The sequence below is a fragment of the Gambusia affinis genome, linkage group LG21 (genome assembly GCF_019740435.1).
Source record: "Gambusia affinis linkage group LG21, SWU_Gaff_1.0, whole genome shotgun sequence".
NCBI classification, from domain to species: domain Eukaryota; kingdom Metazoa; phylum Chordata; class Actinopteri; order Cyprinodontiformes; family Poeciliidae; genus Gambusia; species Gambusia affinis.
The window spans coordinates 15,803,873-15,824,461 of record NC_057888.1 but is presented as its reverse complement, the minus strand read 5'-3'; the positions used below and the strand labels follow the sequence as shown (position 1 = coordinate 15,824,461).

At 41.2% G+C, this 20,589-nt stretch overlaps 1 protein-coding gene across 1 annotated transcript in view; it reads left to right on the top strand.

Annotated features, from left to right (window-relative positions):
- bmp6 (bone morphogenetic protein 6) overlaps nt 1-20,589 on the top strand; it is a 52,471-nt gene that overhangs the window by 29,256 nt on the left and 2,626 nt on the right. The window contains exons 2-5 of the mRNA XM_044104165.1: nt 3,111-3,303; nt 6,315-6,463; nt 6,634-6,831; nt 19,206-19,282. Of these exons, the coding sequence (XP_043960100.1) occupies nt 3,111-3,303; nt 6,315-6,463; nt 6,634-6,831; nt 19,206-19,282 (617 nt within the window). The remainder of the gene's footprint in view (nt 1-3,110; nt 3,304-6,314; nt 6,464-6,633; nt 6,832-19,205; nt 19,283-20,589) is intronic.

Here is a 20,589-nt window from a genome sequence, read left to right as displayed (position 1 = left end):
CATATAAGGGACACTAGAGCCCACAAAAGACCCCCTGGAGGGGAAAAAAAAAAAATCCAATCTCATCTCAACTGTCTGTTTTTTTGCAACTAGTAATATTTGCAATTATAAAAAAATTGTGCGTGAAGAGAGGTAGTCTCCTTCTTTCAGCCAGCTGACTAGCAGTGGCGGCACCACAGCACCTTTTCTTTGAGAACTCATTAAATCAGCTCTTGCCAACAAGCTGCCAATATTTAAAATTCTTCTTCTTCTTTTTTATTTTATTTATTTATTTTTTTACCATTTACATCAGGGTTTTTCTTTATTTTCCCAGTTAACAGTTATCACATATGCTTGAACGGCGAGAAAAAACCCCAAAACAAAACTCTTCTCACAACCCCATCTAGCTTATCAAACATTTTCTAGCCAGAAAGTGACTAGAATGTTAAATGACGCAGTATAAAATTTCAGTGTGTTTGTGTTCAAGCCCAGAGGTGCACAGTGAGTCTTGTAAAGTCATTTTGCGTAGCATGACCTCTGGTTGAGGCCTCCACACACAGGCTTAGCGGATCGATCTACCCGTCAACACAGGAGTGGAGCTGTTATCACACACATTTTTTTTTTTGCTGTGTGCGTGTGTGTGGGCAGCTTTTGGAGGAAGATGATGAAACGATCACTGTCACATCTGATAGAAGTCTCAGCGACGCTGATGCGAATAACATCTCATTCTCAACCGGTGGTTTCCTGCGCCACAAAGAGGCAGCCGTAAACCGAGATGCTTCGGTGATTGAAAATTTGTTTCGACCGAGTTTTTTCTTAGCAGAGTCGCATTACGCACGAGCGTTTTGACCGACACGTCTTCGGCTCCTCGCTCGAGTTCACGAGAGCTGGAAGTGCCTGGGGGAGAGGCGGGGAGCGTTGACCTTCCTGGGTGTGGGTCCAAGGCGGGGCTGGCACTTCTGTGAAAGCCTGACTGCTTCCAGTGTTCTCACATTTGCACAGTTTTATCTTGTGTGACACGCTCTGTTCCCAGAACGTGTCACTGGTTCACACAGGGTGGGTCTCCACATCATAAAGTGACCAGAAACCTTTAAAGCGTTTGGCTGAAGCGGTAATTAAACTGAGGTTTCAGCTGTAAACGTATCCAAAGCCTGATGTGCTGTAAAACTGTGATCAAGTCAGATGTCTGTCCATGTCCACGGTGGCCTGCAACTGTTCGCTGATTGCGTATCAGAACTTTTTCATATTTAATAACATTATAATCACAAGTAGTAAAATTTCGTGCGACTAGCCAACACAGAAATCATTATGGAAGGCCCCGGTTGGCCCACAATCCTCGAGTCTGACATGTGACGTAGCGTATGACTCTGGAAAAATAGACATATAATATTTCACAAATGAAAATCCGAAATGTGTTTCAATTTCATGTATTTTTAGGATATTTACTCCCCACGCCCTGAGTCAAACTTTTGCACATTTAGTAATTTTTGCCCACTTTTCTTTTCAAAAGGATCTCTAAACATTAATTTTTAGATATTACCACAGTTTCTCTGTTGGTTTTAAATCTTCACTCTGATTGATTCATTCTAGGACATGAAATGCACTGATCTAAACTCTAGTCTATTATTATTATTATTATTATTGTTCTATTAACCCTTTGAGATGTGAAGATGCAAAGGGTGTTTGTAAAAATGTATTATTATTTTTAGTATTCCTCTTAAGTTTTCCCTGTATGTTTGGGACGGAACAGCTATATGCATGTTTGACTATTAGCTGGGTTAATTTTTAAGATCTTTATTAATAAAATGTGCCAATAAAACCATGCATCCCTATGTGCTACTTTGGATATGTGTACACATAAAATCCCGATAAAAAGACGCTGACATTCAAGCTTTGCAAAAATGTGGAAAAGCTCCTTCGTTGTGAATACTTTTGCGAGGCTCTTTAGTGTTGCCTAACTATTGCTTGCAGCTGTGGTAGTTTGCTCAGTCTGCCCAACAGAATCTGCCACAGAAACCTCCATTGAAGAAATGAACTTCAGCATATCTAATTAGGATGCTTTACGGCTCCCGGTAAACAGATGATGTTGGTTTCACGCAGGACCAAGCAAGTAGTTTCCCACTGTTTTTAGTCTCTCGGTCGCACAAAACCAAGCCCCTGCAGGCTTCGGAGTGGTGTAATTTCTTCGCGCCGAGAAAGGCGACTGAAGCGTGTCGCGCAAAAGCAGTGACCCCGGGAGAGACCCGGAAACCGCTCTGAACTGGTTTTATTGGGTGAAAAGCTGAGTTGGTGGAACGGTTCTCAGTGAGTCTGCAGTTAAAGTCGGTTGTGGTGAAACCGCGGATTACTGAATGTCTCCGCGCTGATTGGAAGCTGGATCAGAGATGATGACAGCGTGTTGGTGTCTCTGGCGGGATGAGACGCATGAGAAACTCTTCAGTCAAAAGCCTGCTAATGTGGGAAGGGAATAACATTGTGAAAGTTTAACCTTTTTCCAGCTCTTTCTGTAAACAAGAAATGCATGCAGCATGCCCCGGTTTTTATTCGGATTTCTTCCTTCCTGTGTTAAACCTTCCAGTCTCTCAAGCGGGATTAAGGCATCCAACTGTGAAAAGAACCTACTCCTCTTGGCGCACTGTATCATTATAGCCTATATATTGCTCTTAGAAGCACAGTAGGGAGAGTTTTTGTCCTCTTACACATTGTCAGAAGTGGTGGCAAGATGTCTCCGACTTCGTCGGTCCTGGGAAAAAAAAAATCACATCGAACTAATGATAACAGGGATTTATTTTTGGCCGGTGAAAGTCTCAAAACCTATTAGAGTTCATGTATAAATCACATGTTTTACATGCATGAAAGACTTCCGTGGTCGACCTCAGAGCAGCGTCTGCGAAAAGGATATCCGCTCATCAGTCTCTGCTGTATATTTAAACGGAAATCCCTGTTTGTAAATATATACTTTGGTCCTTATTTGTAGAGTCATATTTCTGGACTGTGAGTGCAGCTACAGAAAAACTCCAAACAAAACAAAACAACAACAAAAAAAAAAAGTGATGATGAATATTGGTTGCATGCTACAGTTTTGTTGAATATTTCCCCCCCCTGTATTTCTGTGTTTTCTGATCCCACAGTGGAGTATGACCGGGAGCTCTCTCCGCAGCGGCGCCACCACAAGGAGTTTAAGTTCAACCTGTCGCAGATCCCTGAGGGCGAGGCCATCACGGCAGCCGAGTTTCGCCTTTACAAGGAGTGCGTGAGCCAAGCGTTTCGCAACGACACCTTCATGCTCAAAGTCTACCAGGTGGTCAAGGAGCAGCCTGACAGGTACTAGCACACATGAGAGGCCTTCTACTCTTGGCTCTTTCAAGAATTTGTCCTATCTCCTTATGTCGAGGTTGCTGAAACTTCCAGGATTTCATGGTTAAACCAGTTGCTGCCCTACATGAAATAAAGGCATGTTTTTCCAAACTCTCAGTGCCTTGCAGAAGTCGTAGCATCCCTTGAGCTTTTTCATACCACCGCATAGTTTTTACATTAAGGCCAAAAGGTGTTTGCTGCATCTCCTACAAAGCGTGTTTAAAACTTGTGTTTTCGTTTCAGCTATGGCTTCCTTTTTATTCCATAAAGGCCAGATTTGTGGAGTCCTAATAGCTGTACTGTCAACATGCCATAACACCTGAACTCCTCCACAGTTATAATGGGCCGTTTGGCTGCTTCTCTGGTTTTCTTGTTGTCTGATCAGAGAGTGTAGATAGACGGCCACATGTTGGTGGGCTCGCAGCTTTTTGTTTTTGGATGGTGGCTTTAACGGAGCTGTGTGAGATGTACGAAGCTTGGGAAGTTGCTTTGTAGCCTAACCCTTCCTTGAACTTCTCAACAACATCATCCCTCACCTGTCCACCGTGTTCCTTGATGCTGCTGTTCGCTAATGTCCTCCAACAATCCTCCTCTGACGTCTTCATAGAACAACAGCTGAGACTGTGAACCCATAGATACAGAGTTTTCCAGAAGGGATGCAGTTTGCCACTGAAACTGAATTTTTGCTGTGAAACTCCTGCTGCTTAAAAACCAGCGCTCTTGGTGTCCATCGCTTCATCGCATGTTTATAATGCAAAGCTGAGCAAACCCTCCCCCACCCCCTTCTTCCAGAAATAGCTTCAGCTTTAAAAGAGTCCCATCTTCCAGATAACCACAGCTGATACACGTCAAACATTTACCTTACCTCTGCAGTGAAGATAAACAACGCCTCTGAATGGGTTTGGTGTTTCAGGAAGTCTGCTCCCTCACAAACAACGTAGAGAGAGTTTCTGATATACTTCAACTTATTCTCAGTCGCTTCGCTATAGCAGACTCTTGAGCAATGGAGAATTGATGTAGTAAGACACCTTGAGCTGGGTGGCTTTAGCGCTCAATATCTGCTAAATGTGTTCAGTCCGTAAGGCCCATACATCTACATTTTAAGGAGAATTAGAGCTTACCACTTGTTGTTGTTAAAACATGACAATTGAGCAGACAACTACTTAAATTTCACATTCTTGAATTCATTTTTTTCTCTTAAGATGTTGTTGGGTTACCAAGTTGGGGCTTAAGTGAAATAAAAGTAAAAGATCTTTAGCTTTAAGGTCCTTCCCCCTGCCCCTCCTAATTTTCCACGTTAAACTGTAACTTTGCAATCGGCAAATCTGCAGGAAGCCTATTAACTTTTCCCGTGGCCCTGACTCCCGTTTTGGCTCTGAGCTGTAATGATAGAGTGTTTAATTAGCTTGACGCCCTTTGTTCTTTTCATTCGATTGGCTTCTTGAGCAGCAGGCCAGGAATGCGAGAGATTACAACGCCAAAAATGTGGCAGAGCTGACATGAGAAAAGGCAGGCTACTCCCAACTGTTGACCGCTAATCAGCATTTTTTTATTTATTTTTTTACCAATCATAGGGCACTTAACTTATAGTTATCTTTTAAAATAATTAAAGAACTTTTAAAATATGAAATTAATGCTGATAAACGTACCTCTATTTCAAGAAACCCTACTCATATTTTGGTTTATTACTTTTACAAATATGCCTTTTTTTGTAAAGGATCAGAAAAGGCATATAAAGGTAAGCAAAGCAACGAACAGGATCTATTTAAAGATTTATACATTTATTGTATTGTTTATAGTTTCTCATAATGAATATCTTATCATGAAATGAAATCCGATTTATTGTTGTGATAAATTCCAGTTAAATAGCTTTAAACCCCTCAAAATTGTCCGTATTTTTGGGATTGTTAGATTTACTATTTTCTCCACAATAAAAAATGCAGTAGTTACTGTGTGCAGTTTAGTGATACAGATCATCCTTCTTTGTGCCACTGCTGTCCTAGGAAAGCATAAAAAATGCAAATGCAAATGGTTTTCAAGATCAGTATTTGTGTTTGTGTGCCATGCCATCACAACCACACAGTTACCTCAAAAATAAGCAATAAACAGTTCTTACCGTCGCCGTCGTTATCACAACACAACCACAAAATATTCTGATAAGTTCATGTCACTCACCCAAAATCTGAAAAACAAATAAAACCAACCTTCAGTTAATTTTAGGTTCCAGTTTGTGTAAGAAGTCAGTGCTAAAAAGTTTCACTGGATCTCAGGTGGAGATCGTTTTTCGCCACATGATCGCTGTGTGAAGCGTCAGCGTCCTGGCCCAGCTGGAGCGGCTGCGTTCTGGGGGTTTCATGCGGAAGCTGTCAGAATCGCTCTTATTACAGACCAATAAAGCGGGGCTGCAGAGACATGACTGCAGGGGCATTCTGCGAACACCTGGATGATTGCGGAGCTTTGATGTCTCTGGGAGGACAGTCCCACGGCCCCTCTGCTGTGTTATTACCGTCTCTAATGGGACGGGGGCCCCCTTCTCATCCACACTCTGCCTTTTTCTTACGTCTCCTCAGTTCTCGCTTCTCATTAACGAGTCACACTTCGACAAATTCCGCTCGCACAGAAAAATGTTGGAAGTGATTTTAGCGAACGTGACTCACAGAAAGTGGCAGAGAGAATTTGACCTCACTGATGTCCAATATTTAGGTTCTTTTTTTGCTTTCCATGTGAAAACGTTTCATTCAGAAACTCAAATAGGATTTCATGGAGGTTAACATTAAATTTGAGGAGTCAGTTTATACATGATGTCTTGAGATAAAAATCTTTTTTTAAAGGGAGATTTGGCCTTAAAAACATACAGAAGCTTATAAAAACTCCTCAGCCAATAATAAACTAAACAAGACACTTTTACTCCAACTCAGCTGCACCTGTGTATGTGCGACGCCTGTTTTTAGAAGTTCTGGCTGTTTTGTTTGCCGTAGGGAGGCGGATCTGTTCCTGCTGGAGTCCCGGAGGCTTTGGGCATCCGAGGAAGGATGGCTGGAGTTTGACATCACGGCGACCAGCAACCTGTGGGTGATGAGTCCGGTGCATAACCTGGGCCTGCAGGTCAGCGTGGAGACCAGCAGCGGTGAGAAACTCGGCGACACTCAGCCTGGTTTCAGATCGACGTTTTGTTCATCAGCTTAAATAACTCCCTTCCTTTTGACAAGACGAAACAAAAACGGATCATAAAACAGTCCGAATGAACCAAACCGGGCTGTGACGCTTATCTAAGAGTTGCCCGTTTCTCCCAAGCAGGGCAGACCATCAGCTGTAAAGACGCGGGACTCGTGGGACGAGACGGCGCGCTGGAGAAGCAGCCTTTCATGGTGGCGTTCTTTAAGGTCAGCGAGGTCCACATCCGCTCTGTCCGCTCCGCCGGCGGGAAACGGCGGCACCAGAATCGCAACCGCTCCACACAACCGCAGGAGGCATCCAGAGGGTCGGGCCAAACAGGTCAGTGTGCTAAAAGCTTAACCGACCTCAGAATGGCCGGTGAATGCAGACGGATACAAAACTAACCGCAACGTTACCTCCATAGATGCATGAATTATGTCCAGCCTGCACACGGTTTGTCTGGTTACGGTATTTCCTTTAGAAGTACTTGATAAATTGGACCCGACCTGCACAGGATCTCTTTGTAATCAGCCACTATGAGATGGAGACCGTAGCTCAGGGATGTTGTGCAGGATTTATTTCCCCTGCAGCTTCCCCTTAAGGATAGAAGGAGGTTGAATATTCAGCCTCCTCCGTGATTTATGAAGGTGATTTCTGTTGCTGGGAGGGTTTGGACTCAGAATTAAGTGTCAGAAAAGTTGCATGTTTATAACAACTGCGCTCGACAGGAAGGGAAGCGTTTTTGGTTTTCAGAGTACAACGGTGTTTTGTAAAGCGGCCGTTTAACGTGGATGTTCCACTGGCCTTTCAGGTGGTAGAAAAACACAAAGTTGCACATAATCGTGGTGGGTATGAAAAATATGTAGTTTTTTTTTTTTAAAACATAAATTAAAGCCAGAAAAGCGTGGCCCCGTTCAGTCTGATACCTTTAAATACAGTCTGGAGCAACCAAATGCTAGTCTAGCTGGAAACCCAAGGAAGAAATCAAATCAAATCAAATCAAGCATCATCATTTATTCTGAAAAAGGGCAGTTCGACTCGCAGCTCTCTGGTTAGCATAACAAAAGAAAATACAAACAATAATCACATGCAGCCATTTCAGCAGCAGGACAAATAATAAAATCACATGAAATTCAGTAGAGATAAAAAAAAAATTTCTTAAAATTCTTATAAGAGTTTGTGGTTGTTATGTGACAAAAATAAAAAATCTCCATACATCCTCTTGCAGGGCACTTTGACCTCGGTCTTTTATAAAGGGAGTATTCATTCTGAACAGAGCTGATAAATATTCAGTGGTCTGTCTTGACAGGTGACCTCATCTTTAAACTCCACTGCAGTTCGCTACTCGAGCAGCTCACCGGATGATGTAATGAGGAAGGATAATCCTCATCTTATTAGCTCTGCGAGCGTTTCAAATGAAGTCAAACCGTAACCCGCCCACCTTTCACCTGTTGAGTAATTGTGGCCCAAATTGATGCTGCTTAAAGCTAAGCTGCTACTGCGAGGGCTTATTGTGCTCGATGGGCGCGGCGTTAATATCGGCTTGATCTTGAGTCATAACGCGACTCGCAAACTGTTGGATCGGAGCAGCAGGAGAGAGGGAACTGTCGCTCCTGCAGAATATCCCCTCAGCTCCACCAAGCAAATATGTAATTTCCCACTGGAAACATGTTATTTTATTTGATGCAAAAAATAGATGCTCACTTCTTAAACTAGTCAGAAAAAGAAATCACAGACTAGTTCAAGGCATAACTTAGATGTGTAATAGTGACCGTCCTCTTTGGGTCTGGAACTTGGAAAAGTCATGCTAGTTGTTTTTTGATTCTTTATTTCTGATGAGATCACTTAAAACCTTTGGTGAAATCATGTCTGACGGAAATCAACAATTATACTTTAAATAGATGGCAAGCAGATTTCTACCCATACAGTGCTATCATATATAGCACCTTACAAAACGTTCACACCTTTTCAGTTTAAAAGCCCTTTGCATTTTAGTCTGTTTTCCTTGATAGACCATCAGTGGTGGATTCACAGCAGACACGTCAGGGATAAAGTCATGGAGAGGTTTAGAGCTGCAGCATATAACTTTTATAAAAAATATACGGTTTTTGCATAAATGTTAAAACTGTCACTATGTTATGACAAAAATAATATGAGGCAGATAGTCATTCAAAAAACAAAAAAAGGCAGCTCCTCTGCCCTCTCTCAGTGCTAACTACAGAAATACACCACTTGGTCAGAAGCAACCAATGAGAGCCAGGAGGAGGGTCTTAGCGCTGTCAATCATGCTTTTGTATGCACTGGTCACAACCTCCACCTTATTTTTGATTACAGAGCCTGCCATGAATGCTCAGGCTAGTTGGCATGGCAACAGATGATGGCAGATAAACGGTTTTCCTGAAACGTTAAGTTGTTTCTCCGCCAGTAGCACATTTAGCAGCATGTACATGAGCATGTTGGACTGTTCTAAGACACTGGCTCTCATTGGTTGTTTTTGAGCAGTGCAATATCAGCCCTGAGAGGAGGTGAAGGAGCTTGAGGTTTTCTCATGACATACTTTCACAACATTGTGACAGTTTGAACAAATATGTAAAACCCAGTTCTGACCGGGTCGCTGCAAATAGAACCTTCTGGCTGGCTACCTGGGAAGCAATTTACCTCCGCTTCGCTCCGCCGGCTCTGTTTAATGACTCTAACATCTGCACGGTAAACAGATGTATTTGTGGGACAGGTTGGCTTTGTGCTTCACCGTTGCTCTCTGCGAATAGTTTGTTTGGCTCCGTTTTCTGTTTGTTCAGAGCATCTTCGGTGGCTTTCTCCAAAGACCGAACTAGTGCAGAAAACAACCAGGTGGAAGCTTGAACTTGCGGGTTTCTCACTGAGCAGGAACGGCGGAGTCTTAAGTTGGCACCGCTTTGAACTCGTGGTTTGTTACGTAACTTCATGTCCTGAAGGCTGTCACCTTCGCTTTCATGTCAGAGTGACTTCAAGAAAAACTCATTTCAGGTTTTGTAAGCAAACAGAAACCCACAGTCTCCTTTTGCTTCCCTGTGTTTGCAACAGGAGGATGAGGAATATCTGAGAAAAGCAAATCCGTTCAAAGAAACTCTCCAATGACGACAATCGGTTAAATGCACTTTACATAACCCAAAACATCAAGAGCTCACTGCACTCGCCACTCGGCACGACTGGGAGTGTAAATATTTAGATCCTGCACAGGAAGTTGGGAGCGCACCCCCCGCCCTCTCTCCGCCGCCTCCCCTGTGACGGCCATGCGTCCAAGGCTAGAAGAGGAGTTCTGGGATTGGACGGGATGGGAGGATCCATGAGGAATTCTGGCTGGCATATGGTTTCAATACCGCATCAGTCACTCCTGAGATGAGGAGAAGTTTGAATTGGACAGGGGAAACAACTGAATGCTTGGCACGGCGCTGCAGCGCGTCAGTTCAGGACACAGTAAAAGGGAATATTTCACTAGAATTCAGCCCGTTTCCAAGGCCAGGAGGAAGCATTTTGTTTGTTTTTAACTGCTAGCGTCCACACAAGCGTCCGTTCAGATGCCTTTGAAAACTTCAGCATGCCGTGTTTTCTAAAAACATCCTCTTCTACGTAAAGCGCAAATTCTTGACCCGTGTGATTAAAATATCTGCAAAGAGCTTTATTCCGCATCTCGTCTTACTTAATTACCCTCCCGCACAATCCAGTTTTATTGCTCCATATAGTTATGGAGCGGAAGGAAAATGATTTACAGTTCTCACATCTTTTTTACTAAGTTGCAAACTGTGCATTTCCCCGCCCCCCTTTACGTTGACGCCACTAAATGCAATCCACTGCAATCAAAGCCGGCTAAAGATTGTAATCCCACTTGTGAACTCTGGTCAGAGGAGATTTAAATACAACTTTCAGACTCGCATGCAAAAACACAAAGTGTGGCACTGCACACCATCTTGTTTATCACTGTCTCTAGCATAAAACATGGTGGACGTCGTGTCATGCTGTAGAAAGGCTTTTCTTCAACAGGAACAAACAGCAGGTTGATGGTAACATAAGGACCTAAAACCAGTCAAGCAGGGTTCTCCATCTTAACTCACAGGAGTTATTTTAATATCTTGCTTGTGCAGAGTGAGACTTATAGGTCCGTTTAGGAGACAGCAAAAGACGTCAAAGATGGTGTTGAGGTTTGCCTGCTATGTGGACCTTGAACTTAAAGCCAGAGGTACGATGAAATGGCTTAGAGCGAAGCTTATTAATGCGTTAGAAGACCTAAATTAAATGCAATCGAGAAATTGTTGTACGACTTGAACGTTGACGTTTGCAGATGTTCTACCTCCAGTTCAACTGAACTTCAGCTGTTTTGCAGAATTGGCAAAAAAAAGAAAAAAAAAAGTTGTTTCCAGACGTGCAAAACTGGTATAAACTGACCCAAAAGATTTGCATTAGTGATAGCAGAAATAGGTGGTTCCTGGGTGTGGACTCAGAGGGGCTGAGCAGAACTGCTTGTCACACTTTTTAGATTATTTTTATTTTTTTGCTTACTTCTTAATTTGACCTTTGTTTTATTAGAAAATCTAAAACTCCACTCAGTCCCTTCAGACTACCAAAACAGGCTGTACATCAGAAAGCTTGATTACCTAAACTGAAATGCTTCTGAGGTTTTTGACCTCTCTTTCCCCATGTTCATAGTTTTAATGTGTTGGACGTAAAACAACACGTGAGATCAAATATCTTCCAGATGACTGAAGAGGATTGAATTAGCCAAATAAATTTCTGCAACATTAGTTTTGAAATATTGCCGTGATCAAAAGCGTTTTTTGCTCCATTTTTGCCTGAAAACGCACACGGTACGTGATCATTTGGACAAATTTGCTTGCTTATTCTCTCTGTGAAAACATCCTCCTGAATACATTTTTTTTTTTTTGACCAAAAGCTCTCGCGTACCGTGCCAGGAGAACAAAACACCTTTAAAGCTAATTTGGCATTTAGTGGGTGCAGAGGGCCGGGGAGGTAATGGGAGTCGGGTTGGGCCCTTGGCTCCTAGCTGCGGGGGAGGTTAACAACCATCCGGGGAAGGAATACCGCGTCCCAGCGCAGCTCTGGCGGCCTGTAATTAGGTGTAGCTAGTCATTAGCTAAAAGTCTGACCAAGCTAACAGTATCGCTTAAAGAATTATAATAACACGGCGCTCAGCCAGCTGTGTTTTTTCATCTGTCACTCCTCTCCTCTCCCTCCTCCGCCTTCTCCCCACTCCGTCCCCACCCGAACCCTTTTTGTTTACCGTTGGAGTAATTAGACATGGCGGAGCTCCATCGCAGGGTTTAATAACCTCTGTGATGAAAGACAGGAAGAAAGATAAATGTCAGTAAAAAGGTTGAAGGGACTGGGAGGGGTAAAAAAAAAAAACACACAAAAAAAACAACAACAACAAAAAAGAAAAACGGAGGGAGAAACGTCAGAGACAGCAGTGACTGTCCTGCTTGTCTGCGGGAAGTCATGGGAGCTGAACAGAACTTTGGGCTTTCTTGAACTGGGCATTTCTCTGACCCGGTTTCTAAAGTGCGGTGCCCTTCTCTGGCTGAACTAACCTTTTATGTCACTAAAGCTCACACTGCGGCTGCACCGTCTGAAACGGCACCCCGTGAATCTTCTATTTTCGGGAAGGGCTTGCGATAAATAGAATTTACAGCTTTTTTCCGCCCCGAAGGCGGCACGGCGAAAGCGTATGGCTGGTTATGAATGGCAGGCCTTGTGGAGGCAGGTTAATATCGGTTTACAGTTTTATCAAGAGTCCCGCTTTGAGGAAACGTTCTGTGTTTCCTCTACTATTCAACACACAGGGTGGGAACCAGCAGCCGCTGCCCCTTCTCAATGGATTCAATGAAAATTGGGTTTTTAGTGCGGATCTGGAGTCACGTGGTCTAACAGGATGTTTGTGCGTAGAGTCAAACACAGGTAGGCAAGCTGCTCCAATATGCCAGTTTGTATTCACTTTGCCATTTAATTAAAGGAAATCCTTTTTTTTTTTTTTTAACAGGAAGTTTAAATATTTAGTCTGACTCTAAATCAGGAAGAGCAAGAAACTATGGTTTGTGTTTAGTTTTTTTTAAGTAGTTTATTAGTAATATTTGCAAATGCTTGGCTTTCTTACCAAACACTGGTCCATTATGATTATTTATGGGTCGGCCAGTTCAGTTCAGTTTATTTAGATGCTGAAAATTGAACCATCTCTCAAATGTAACTTTAAGAAACTTGATAAACGTAAGGCCTGCTTTAGTGTATTTCATTAACTGCGACACGTTTCTCGCTGTATTTAGACGTCTTCATGTAAACCGATCACTTTATACCGATCACTTCTCAGCTATGCTCAGTTTTACTGGTCAAGTTCAGTTTCTGATTTTAGTAAATCTCTGTCTTGTTTAAGCCGTCATTCATTTCCAACAACTATAATTAGGAGTTTTGAAAGCAGATTTACAGCTCATGAAGGTAACTGAAACACAACACACAACACAGGCAAGCTTAAACTGTAACATTGTAATTATAGAATACATCGTATGTATCACAAGAAATAAATAAAGTGGATTCCCTTTATTATTACCAAACTTGTTGATGAAAAAGAAACAACTAACAGCATGACAGATTTGTTTCTGCACCACAAAGTTGTTGCGATGTCAAACAAATGTATTAATTAAAAAACAACAACTAATGAACGTCTAGTTGCCCAAATTATTCACACGCATCATAAAAAATGAATACAAATGCGTCTAATTTTACGAAAATGATTCCTCTGATTGGAAATCCGGTCAATAATTTGAAAAGGGGTTTCAGCGTCCAATTTTTAAGTGAAATATAAATAAAAACAGAGACATATGCTCTTCCTCCACAAAATACTGACACTCCTTTCACATCATTTTGTCTTTAGAGATGCCTGTTGGATTTTTTTTATTTTTTATCACAAACTTCTTGGTTGATCAGAAATCATTTTAAATCTAAATTTGTATGAATAACTTTGCAACAAAATAAAAGCTTTGGACTGAGCAAATCCTGAATTCTGATGTATTAGGTATTTCTTTTGAATAGAAAATCTCTTACATGATTTCTTTAATCAATGTATTATATATAGGTGTGATTTACTATTGGATCCGACTGATGTGTAGAAGATGAAAATAAAATGAGGACATTTCAATATCTAATAAACTTTTTTGGAACTGATATTTTTTTGTAAGCATATAGTGAATTCATGAATGGCCAATGTTGATATAATATAGCATAAAATAGGCAGTCCGTCCTTTCTTCTTCTTCTTCTTCTTCTGTGCCGTCTCTGCTCTGTCGAGGAAAGGAAAAAGAAATTAATGGAGGCCTCATGGGAGCCAGAGCTCAGCAGTAGCTGTGTGGCATTACATTTTTACAAGCAGGAAGGGGCGATGTGGTTTATGGGCACCACAAATCTGGGCTTTTACCCTCAATGAAAGCCCACAGTAAATATCAGCTTTATTCCTCTTAAAGAGCCCCACAGACTGTAAATACTGATGACTTTGAAGGCCAGGAGGTGCAAGGAAAAATGTGTGGATGTGTAAGAAAAAAAAAAAAAAGTAAGCCGCTTACTCTGAAGTACAATCACCTCCGGTGTTGTTTGTACAATCGTAAGCTCTCTTTTTAGGATCAAAGAAATACAAGTTAAAGATTGTCATTCTATACTGCTTTTTTTTTTTTTTTAGCATAAAATTTTTTTTTTTTCTTTGGGACACATTTCCATTTTACGTAAAGCCCGTCATGTCAGTTTGGTTTTCTGTAATACACAGAGACTAAACATCGATTTAGGTCGTTTCACAATATTTCCAAACCTTGTCATGCTGCAGCAGCCTCGTGTTTCTTCTTATTAAGCAGCGTCTGCTGTCGAAGCCTGATGAGTGTGCAGGCAGCCGAACGGCTTCATCCACCCTCCACCTTCGGCTGTGATTTGACCCGAAGCTGAATGTCACGCATCATAAAGCAGACCTGGATGAAGGAGTAGTAGGGGGTCTGTGTGAAAGTGTGTGTATGACATGGCTATGTGCAATTTAAGGTAGTGAATGTTTTTACAAGATTTTAATGCACCACATATTGTGTGCTACATGCAGTAGCCAGGGGATGTGCACAGATGTTTAATTGTTAATGCCCCCATGGATGATGCTACATTATACTGTAACTTATAATTGCAAATGTATTAACTTAAACATTTTGCTGCATTAGTCTCACCTAACCAGATTCCCGTGTTCACATTAGGACTGCGTTATCTTCACTTATGGTTAGGCCTGTAATGGTAACAAATTTTGCTGGATTATAAATTGTTCTTGAAATTATTGTTGTTTTGAGACCATTTTCGGGTATAATAATAATAATAATAATAATAATAATAATAATAATAATAATAATAATAATAATAATAATAATAATAATAATAATGGCATACTAATGCAAGTTTACAATTTGAAAGATCAATAAACTTTAATTTTGTAAAAAAAGAAAAAAAAAGACACTCATCAACGGAACTAGAAGATACTATATTTTAAATATCTAAAATAAATAAATAAATGACCAAAAACATTAATTAAAACAGAGATAATAATCACACACAACCAAAACCTTTAATGAAATTGTGTTATAAAGTCTCAAAGTCAAACTTGCCCTTCAAAAAATGTTAAATCATCAGTATAGATGATTTACTTTCGGTGATCTGGTTTGTGAAGATATTTCAGTATTTCAACAAACTTGTCACTTTTATGTCAAAGTCAGATTTCTTGATTCGATTAGTTTTCATGTCTACAGATTTTCCTAACTGGCCCATGGGTGGATCTTTGCAGCTCCCCCAGAGTCACCAGGCTTTTCTTCCTTGCTTTTTTCCCCCCATTAATGTTTTAATGTGCCTACTGTATTCTCTCAGACATTTAGAAGAGATGAATACTTTTTCAAGGCCCCAAATCACCTTTTCCCATAATATCTCAGAACTGAGTGGTTAGTATGTCGCTACTATGTTATTTCTTTCTCTATAAATGCCACCTCAAGTTCTAATCAGGTCATCCAAGTTTCTCAGCCAGTCGGTCCTGTCCCTTCAGCTGAGCTTTTCCTCTGTCCTTGGATGTTTCCTGTATATAAACAGGCTACGCACCAGAACTGTTCCTAACAATGCAAAGCCAGAGTGGACTTTTTCGCTTGAATATTTATAGGAAAAACAGTCGCATTTCGGATCCAGGACCAGCCTGTGGCTTGCTGTGTGGACGTTTTCCTGCAGTAAAGCTGTTAAATCCATGTACTGTCTGCTGCTGAGGATGCTGAAAGGTCACGCGGTCCGCAGGGAGGCAGGACCGACACTTGACCCTAGGTTTTATTGCCGATGAACATTTAGCCACACATGCAGGAACATGACTGACAGCACGGACCCACACAGCTACAGTAAACTCCCTATTTCCACTTCAGCCGACAGCCAGTGAACGGCCCTTCCTATTGGAAAGGAAGGAACCATAAACTAGGGAAACACCTGACTGTATCCGACGCTTACAGCCGGCCCTTTGACGCCACTGCAGCACTCTCTGCCTCACACTGTCTCACCTTCGGCTTCCTGCCTCCTATAGAGTGGACTCAGCCAGACAAACGACACCCAGATTTTCCTGAAGGATGTTTTCACACTTGATAGTCCGGTAGACTCGGTTTGATTGGGGATAAAAATTACAACTTTTCTTACACTTTGGTTTGCTTTCACATCGCACTGTTTCAAGTAATCCAAACCTGTCAAAAAAAACCAAACAAAAAAACCTGTTCCTCCCCTCGCCTGTGGTGGCGCTGCACCAAGAGCCACTGAAGGAAACGAGGCGAAAACCTTTGAAGAAGACACTGAGTGCAACAAAGCATAAACTAAAATGGAGTAGGGTCAGATTTTAGTTGCGTGTAGGATTTTATTTATTTTTTGTTGTCTTTGGTAAAAAGTTGAAAGCGAGACAGTCAGACACATGTGTTTGTTTTGGTTTCATTTACCCAGAATGCCCTGCGCTGTCGTCCGCTCCGTGCCTTTTGAGCAGTCTCTAGGCCACTTAGCATTCACGGTTCAAACTCTGGCGCATTTGAACCGCGCCAGAGTTCACTTCAACCAAAACAGAATTTTCTTTTTTTGATTGAATTGAATTTTTGATTACGCATTTATGGAACTGGACTTTCTAGCTAGGAGTTTGATTAAAGCGAACTAAACAGGGCTGATATGAACGCACAGTAAAAAAAAAAAAAAAAAAAGGAAAGGAAAGGAAGGAACAACCTCGTATGGATGACGCCGTACGAGCAACATGCAGGGTCTTTATTCTTACAGTCTCAGATGAACAGTCGTAAATCCAACTTCATAAGACGAGCTAAAACTCTTGGGTTTGGGCAGAACTGTGAGAAGTGACATGTAACTGATGATGAAATCTGAAGGCAACCGGCTCTGGTGAATTTAAATTACAAATCTTCAGTGAGTAGCTGAGTAGCCATGTCCACTGACATCAAACACATAAACTTTGGTTCATTTATACGTGTGTGTGTGTGTGTGTGTGTGTGTGTTACTGTTTGTTTTCCAAATGCCACAGCTCATGAATGATGGACACTGAGATGTAAAGAACCAAAATCAATGACCCTTCCAAAACTGAAGCGTGTTTGTTTACACTGTCTGTCTGTGCGTGCGAACTTATGTGCGTGTGTGTGGGTGTGTGTGTGTGTCTCCTTGCATCTCCAGCTGACCAAACAAGGCTGACAAGTTGGTGAGCTGAGTGGCTGTGACTGAGTGACAAATCTCAGACTGGCCTCTGACTCATGCCTCCTCTGACAGACACACTCAGGGGAAAACTTTGGAGGATAAAAATAAAATAAAAAAACAGGCCACCTCCTTACATGGAGAGCTTATATATTTTGTTCTAATAAAAAAAAAATTAAAAAACATACACAAACAAAACAATTTTCATCAAACTTTTCATGCACGCAATTCTTTTATCGCACAAGATGGCCAAATTACAGAGTACTCTTTCATCCAAGTGTCTTCAAATCTAATAAGAATGATAATAAAATGTGTTATTGGAACATTTAATCAACTGTAATCAATGTCATGTAACTGATAGCAACAGAAAAAAAAGTATAATAAAAACAAAAGAAACAGTTTCAATAAGGTTGCATTGTTGCATATTTAGTAGTAAGAAGGACTTGGGTTCGAATCCTGGCCCATGGACTTTCTGCATGGAAGTTGCATGTTCTCTCTGTGCATGCATGGCTTCTCTCTGGGTTCTCCGATTTTCTCAGACGGCTCAGAAACATGACTGTTAACTTAATTAGTTTCCTTAAACAGGTGAGCTTCTGTATTGCCCTATGATGGCTTATTGACCTGTCTACTGTCTAGCTTACAACTCAAAGAGTGACTGCTTGCGAACAGTCTCCATTTGACAAAGTCAAGTGGGTATGGATGCTTGAGTAGCTGCACAATTTTACTAATAATAACACAATTATCATTTTATTACTAAAATACGAAGTGAACTTGGATAGAAATATTTTCGTTTTTCTGCTTCATCTTCTTGGAACCAGTTGCAGAAATACATGAATCTAAAAGGACTTTTGTTTCTAAATGATTTTAAGAAGGAATCCTCTATTTGTAAATGTTTTAACTGAGGAATCTTTTAATTTACTTTTTTGCAATGTTGTTAATTTTTATTTTGTTTTTTTTGTGTGTGAATTTTCTGTAACCTCCGTGTGCCGCTGCTAGTCTTGTCCAGGATTGCCTTACGAAGGAGATTTTTAATCTCAATGAGATTTTCCAAACTAAAGGTTAAATAAAAATAATAATTAAGTAACTAAGTAGCTAAATAACCAGTTGTAATTAATGTAATATAATATACCAAAATGAAATTGAAGTTAAAATAATAAGCTGCAACATCTCTGTCCTGGATGCGAATCAGGACCCTAAACATCATCACAGAAGGCCTCTTTTTGTTTTTGGTTGTTTTTTATTTTTTGCTCCCTGTCCTCCCTTTACAGCTTCACGATGAAATCATAAACCTAGCAATCAAATCAACAGGAAAGGAGACAGAAAAGCCAGAGAGGCAGCCCTTGAAACCTTCTTCGGAAAGTCTGTGTCACTATCTTGACTTCAGCGCGGCTCCCGCTGCCAGCAATGACCTCTTCAACTCCCAAAAACAAAAACCGTGTACCTGCCCCGCGCGACGCCTGCAGAATGGAGCAGAGATGATTAACAACAAACCGCATGGCAGGAGAGTCCACAAACACACTTGTAACCACCTCGCCTTTTGCACGTTTTGCCAAATATTGGCAGACGCCGGAAAATTCAATTGGGCACGCGTTCAAATGCCTCAACCAGCGGACGAATGTGAAGCACGTACGGCGCACAAACGCACGTAATGAGCGCTGGTGCCTGAGCTCTGGTTCACGCCCACACAGCCTCCTCCACCCAGAGCATTACACCAGTCCAGTTGTGTTTTTCTTCTGCTCTCAGGCCGGGAGTGTAATGTTTGTTTTCACTTCACTTAATTGTGTTTTACGTCATCATTCACCGAGGGAGGAGTTTTTTTTTTTGTTTTTTTTTTCTGTTTTGCTCTCTTCATGCGCTGATTTGTTGAGGGGAAAAAAGTATAATAAAATCGTCTTATGCGTTCAACTGAAGTTAAGTTTGATCTTCAGGATGTTTCCTAGTGATTCCTGTTCTTCTGTTCCAGATTACAACAGCAGCAATCAGAAGACGGCGTGCAAAAGACACGAGCTGTATGTTAGCTTCAGAGAGCTGGGCTGGCAGGTACTTTTACTTTTTAAGCATTCTTAATGAAGTAATAATTAAAAAAGTAATAATGAAAACATCATAGACAAAAATCTCTTTTGGCTATTATAATGATGAAATTGGATTACCAGGCAGTATCTTGTCTTATTTTATTTATTTGTATTTTGTTTTGTTGGAAGAATAAAATAAGTTCTTGACAATTATTTAGTTACTTATGCCTATCAGTTTATTTTGTCAGGGAGTGAAATAGCAATGCCTAGAGTTAGAGTTTCATAAACCACCACTGAATTATGTGTGTTGAATATGAAGCAAAATATAATAACACTCGTACACCGTTTTGCCAAAATGTTATTTTTCATGAATTTATGTAAACTGGTGCAGTGTCTGAACCAGTTAATTTTAGAAGGAAATTTCTTTTCCCACATTGGGCCATGTTCCTTTCCTCGGGTTATCATTGTGTCATGTGTGACAAAATAGAAAAAAGAAGAAGAAATATTTAATATACCCATTATACTGGAACCTAATAAGCCAAAACTTTGTGAATTGTCAATTTTTTCTGAAGCTCCGCGGTCACATTGTTCAATAAACATGGTCCGGTTAATTGATTTCATTCTATCCACAGAAGCTAAAACTAAAATTTTTCTAGGATTTTTCAATAAATTCATTCATTTTAAGACGATAAACAAACAATTGGATGAATCGAGTGCACCTGAATGTGGATAAGTCTTCGGATAAGTCTTGACTCATTAGACTTCATACAACTACCGCAGACGAGGCATCTCAAGTCACAAAGACAGAAATAAGTTGCTGCTGCTGGTGTGGGAGGCGTTTTCGGCTGCAGGCCACTCTCACAAGTTGATAAGAAACCGCTGCTAACAAGGCAGATTAAACTAGCAGCGGAGGCAGATATACACAGCCGAGTGGGAGCAGACCCAAATGTCAGCCCCCAGGTGTGTGTGTGTGCATGGGTGAGTGTGTGTGGGAGTTCAGAGTAAAACAGTGGAAGGAAAGGCCAGAGATCCACTCATCTTTTTCAAACATGCCGACAGCTGTTGACACACCACTGACATCTAGAGGAATAACGCAAGCAATTACTCACCTGAATGTGCACTGGCACATTACCTCAACAACTTAACATCTACTTGGTCACTCAGTCTTGTTTTAGAACAACAACAACAAAAAGACTCGCGTCGCCATAACACAGAAGGGAAAAGAGAGATGCAAGAAGAGAAACGACGTGGTGGAAAGCTGAAAACATGAAAACAAGTCGGAACGAGGTTAAAACATGCTGATAACTCATCAGGCGGAAACAGTGGAGCGCAGAC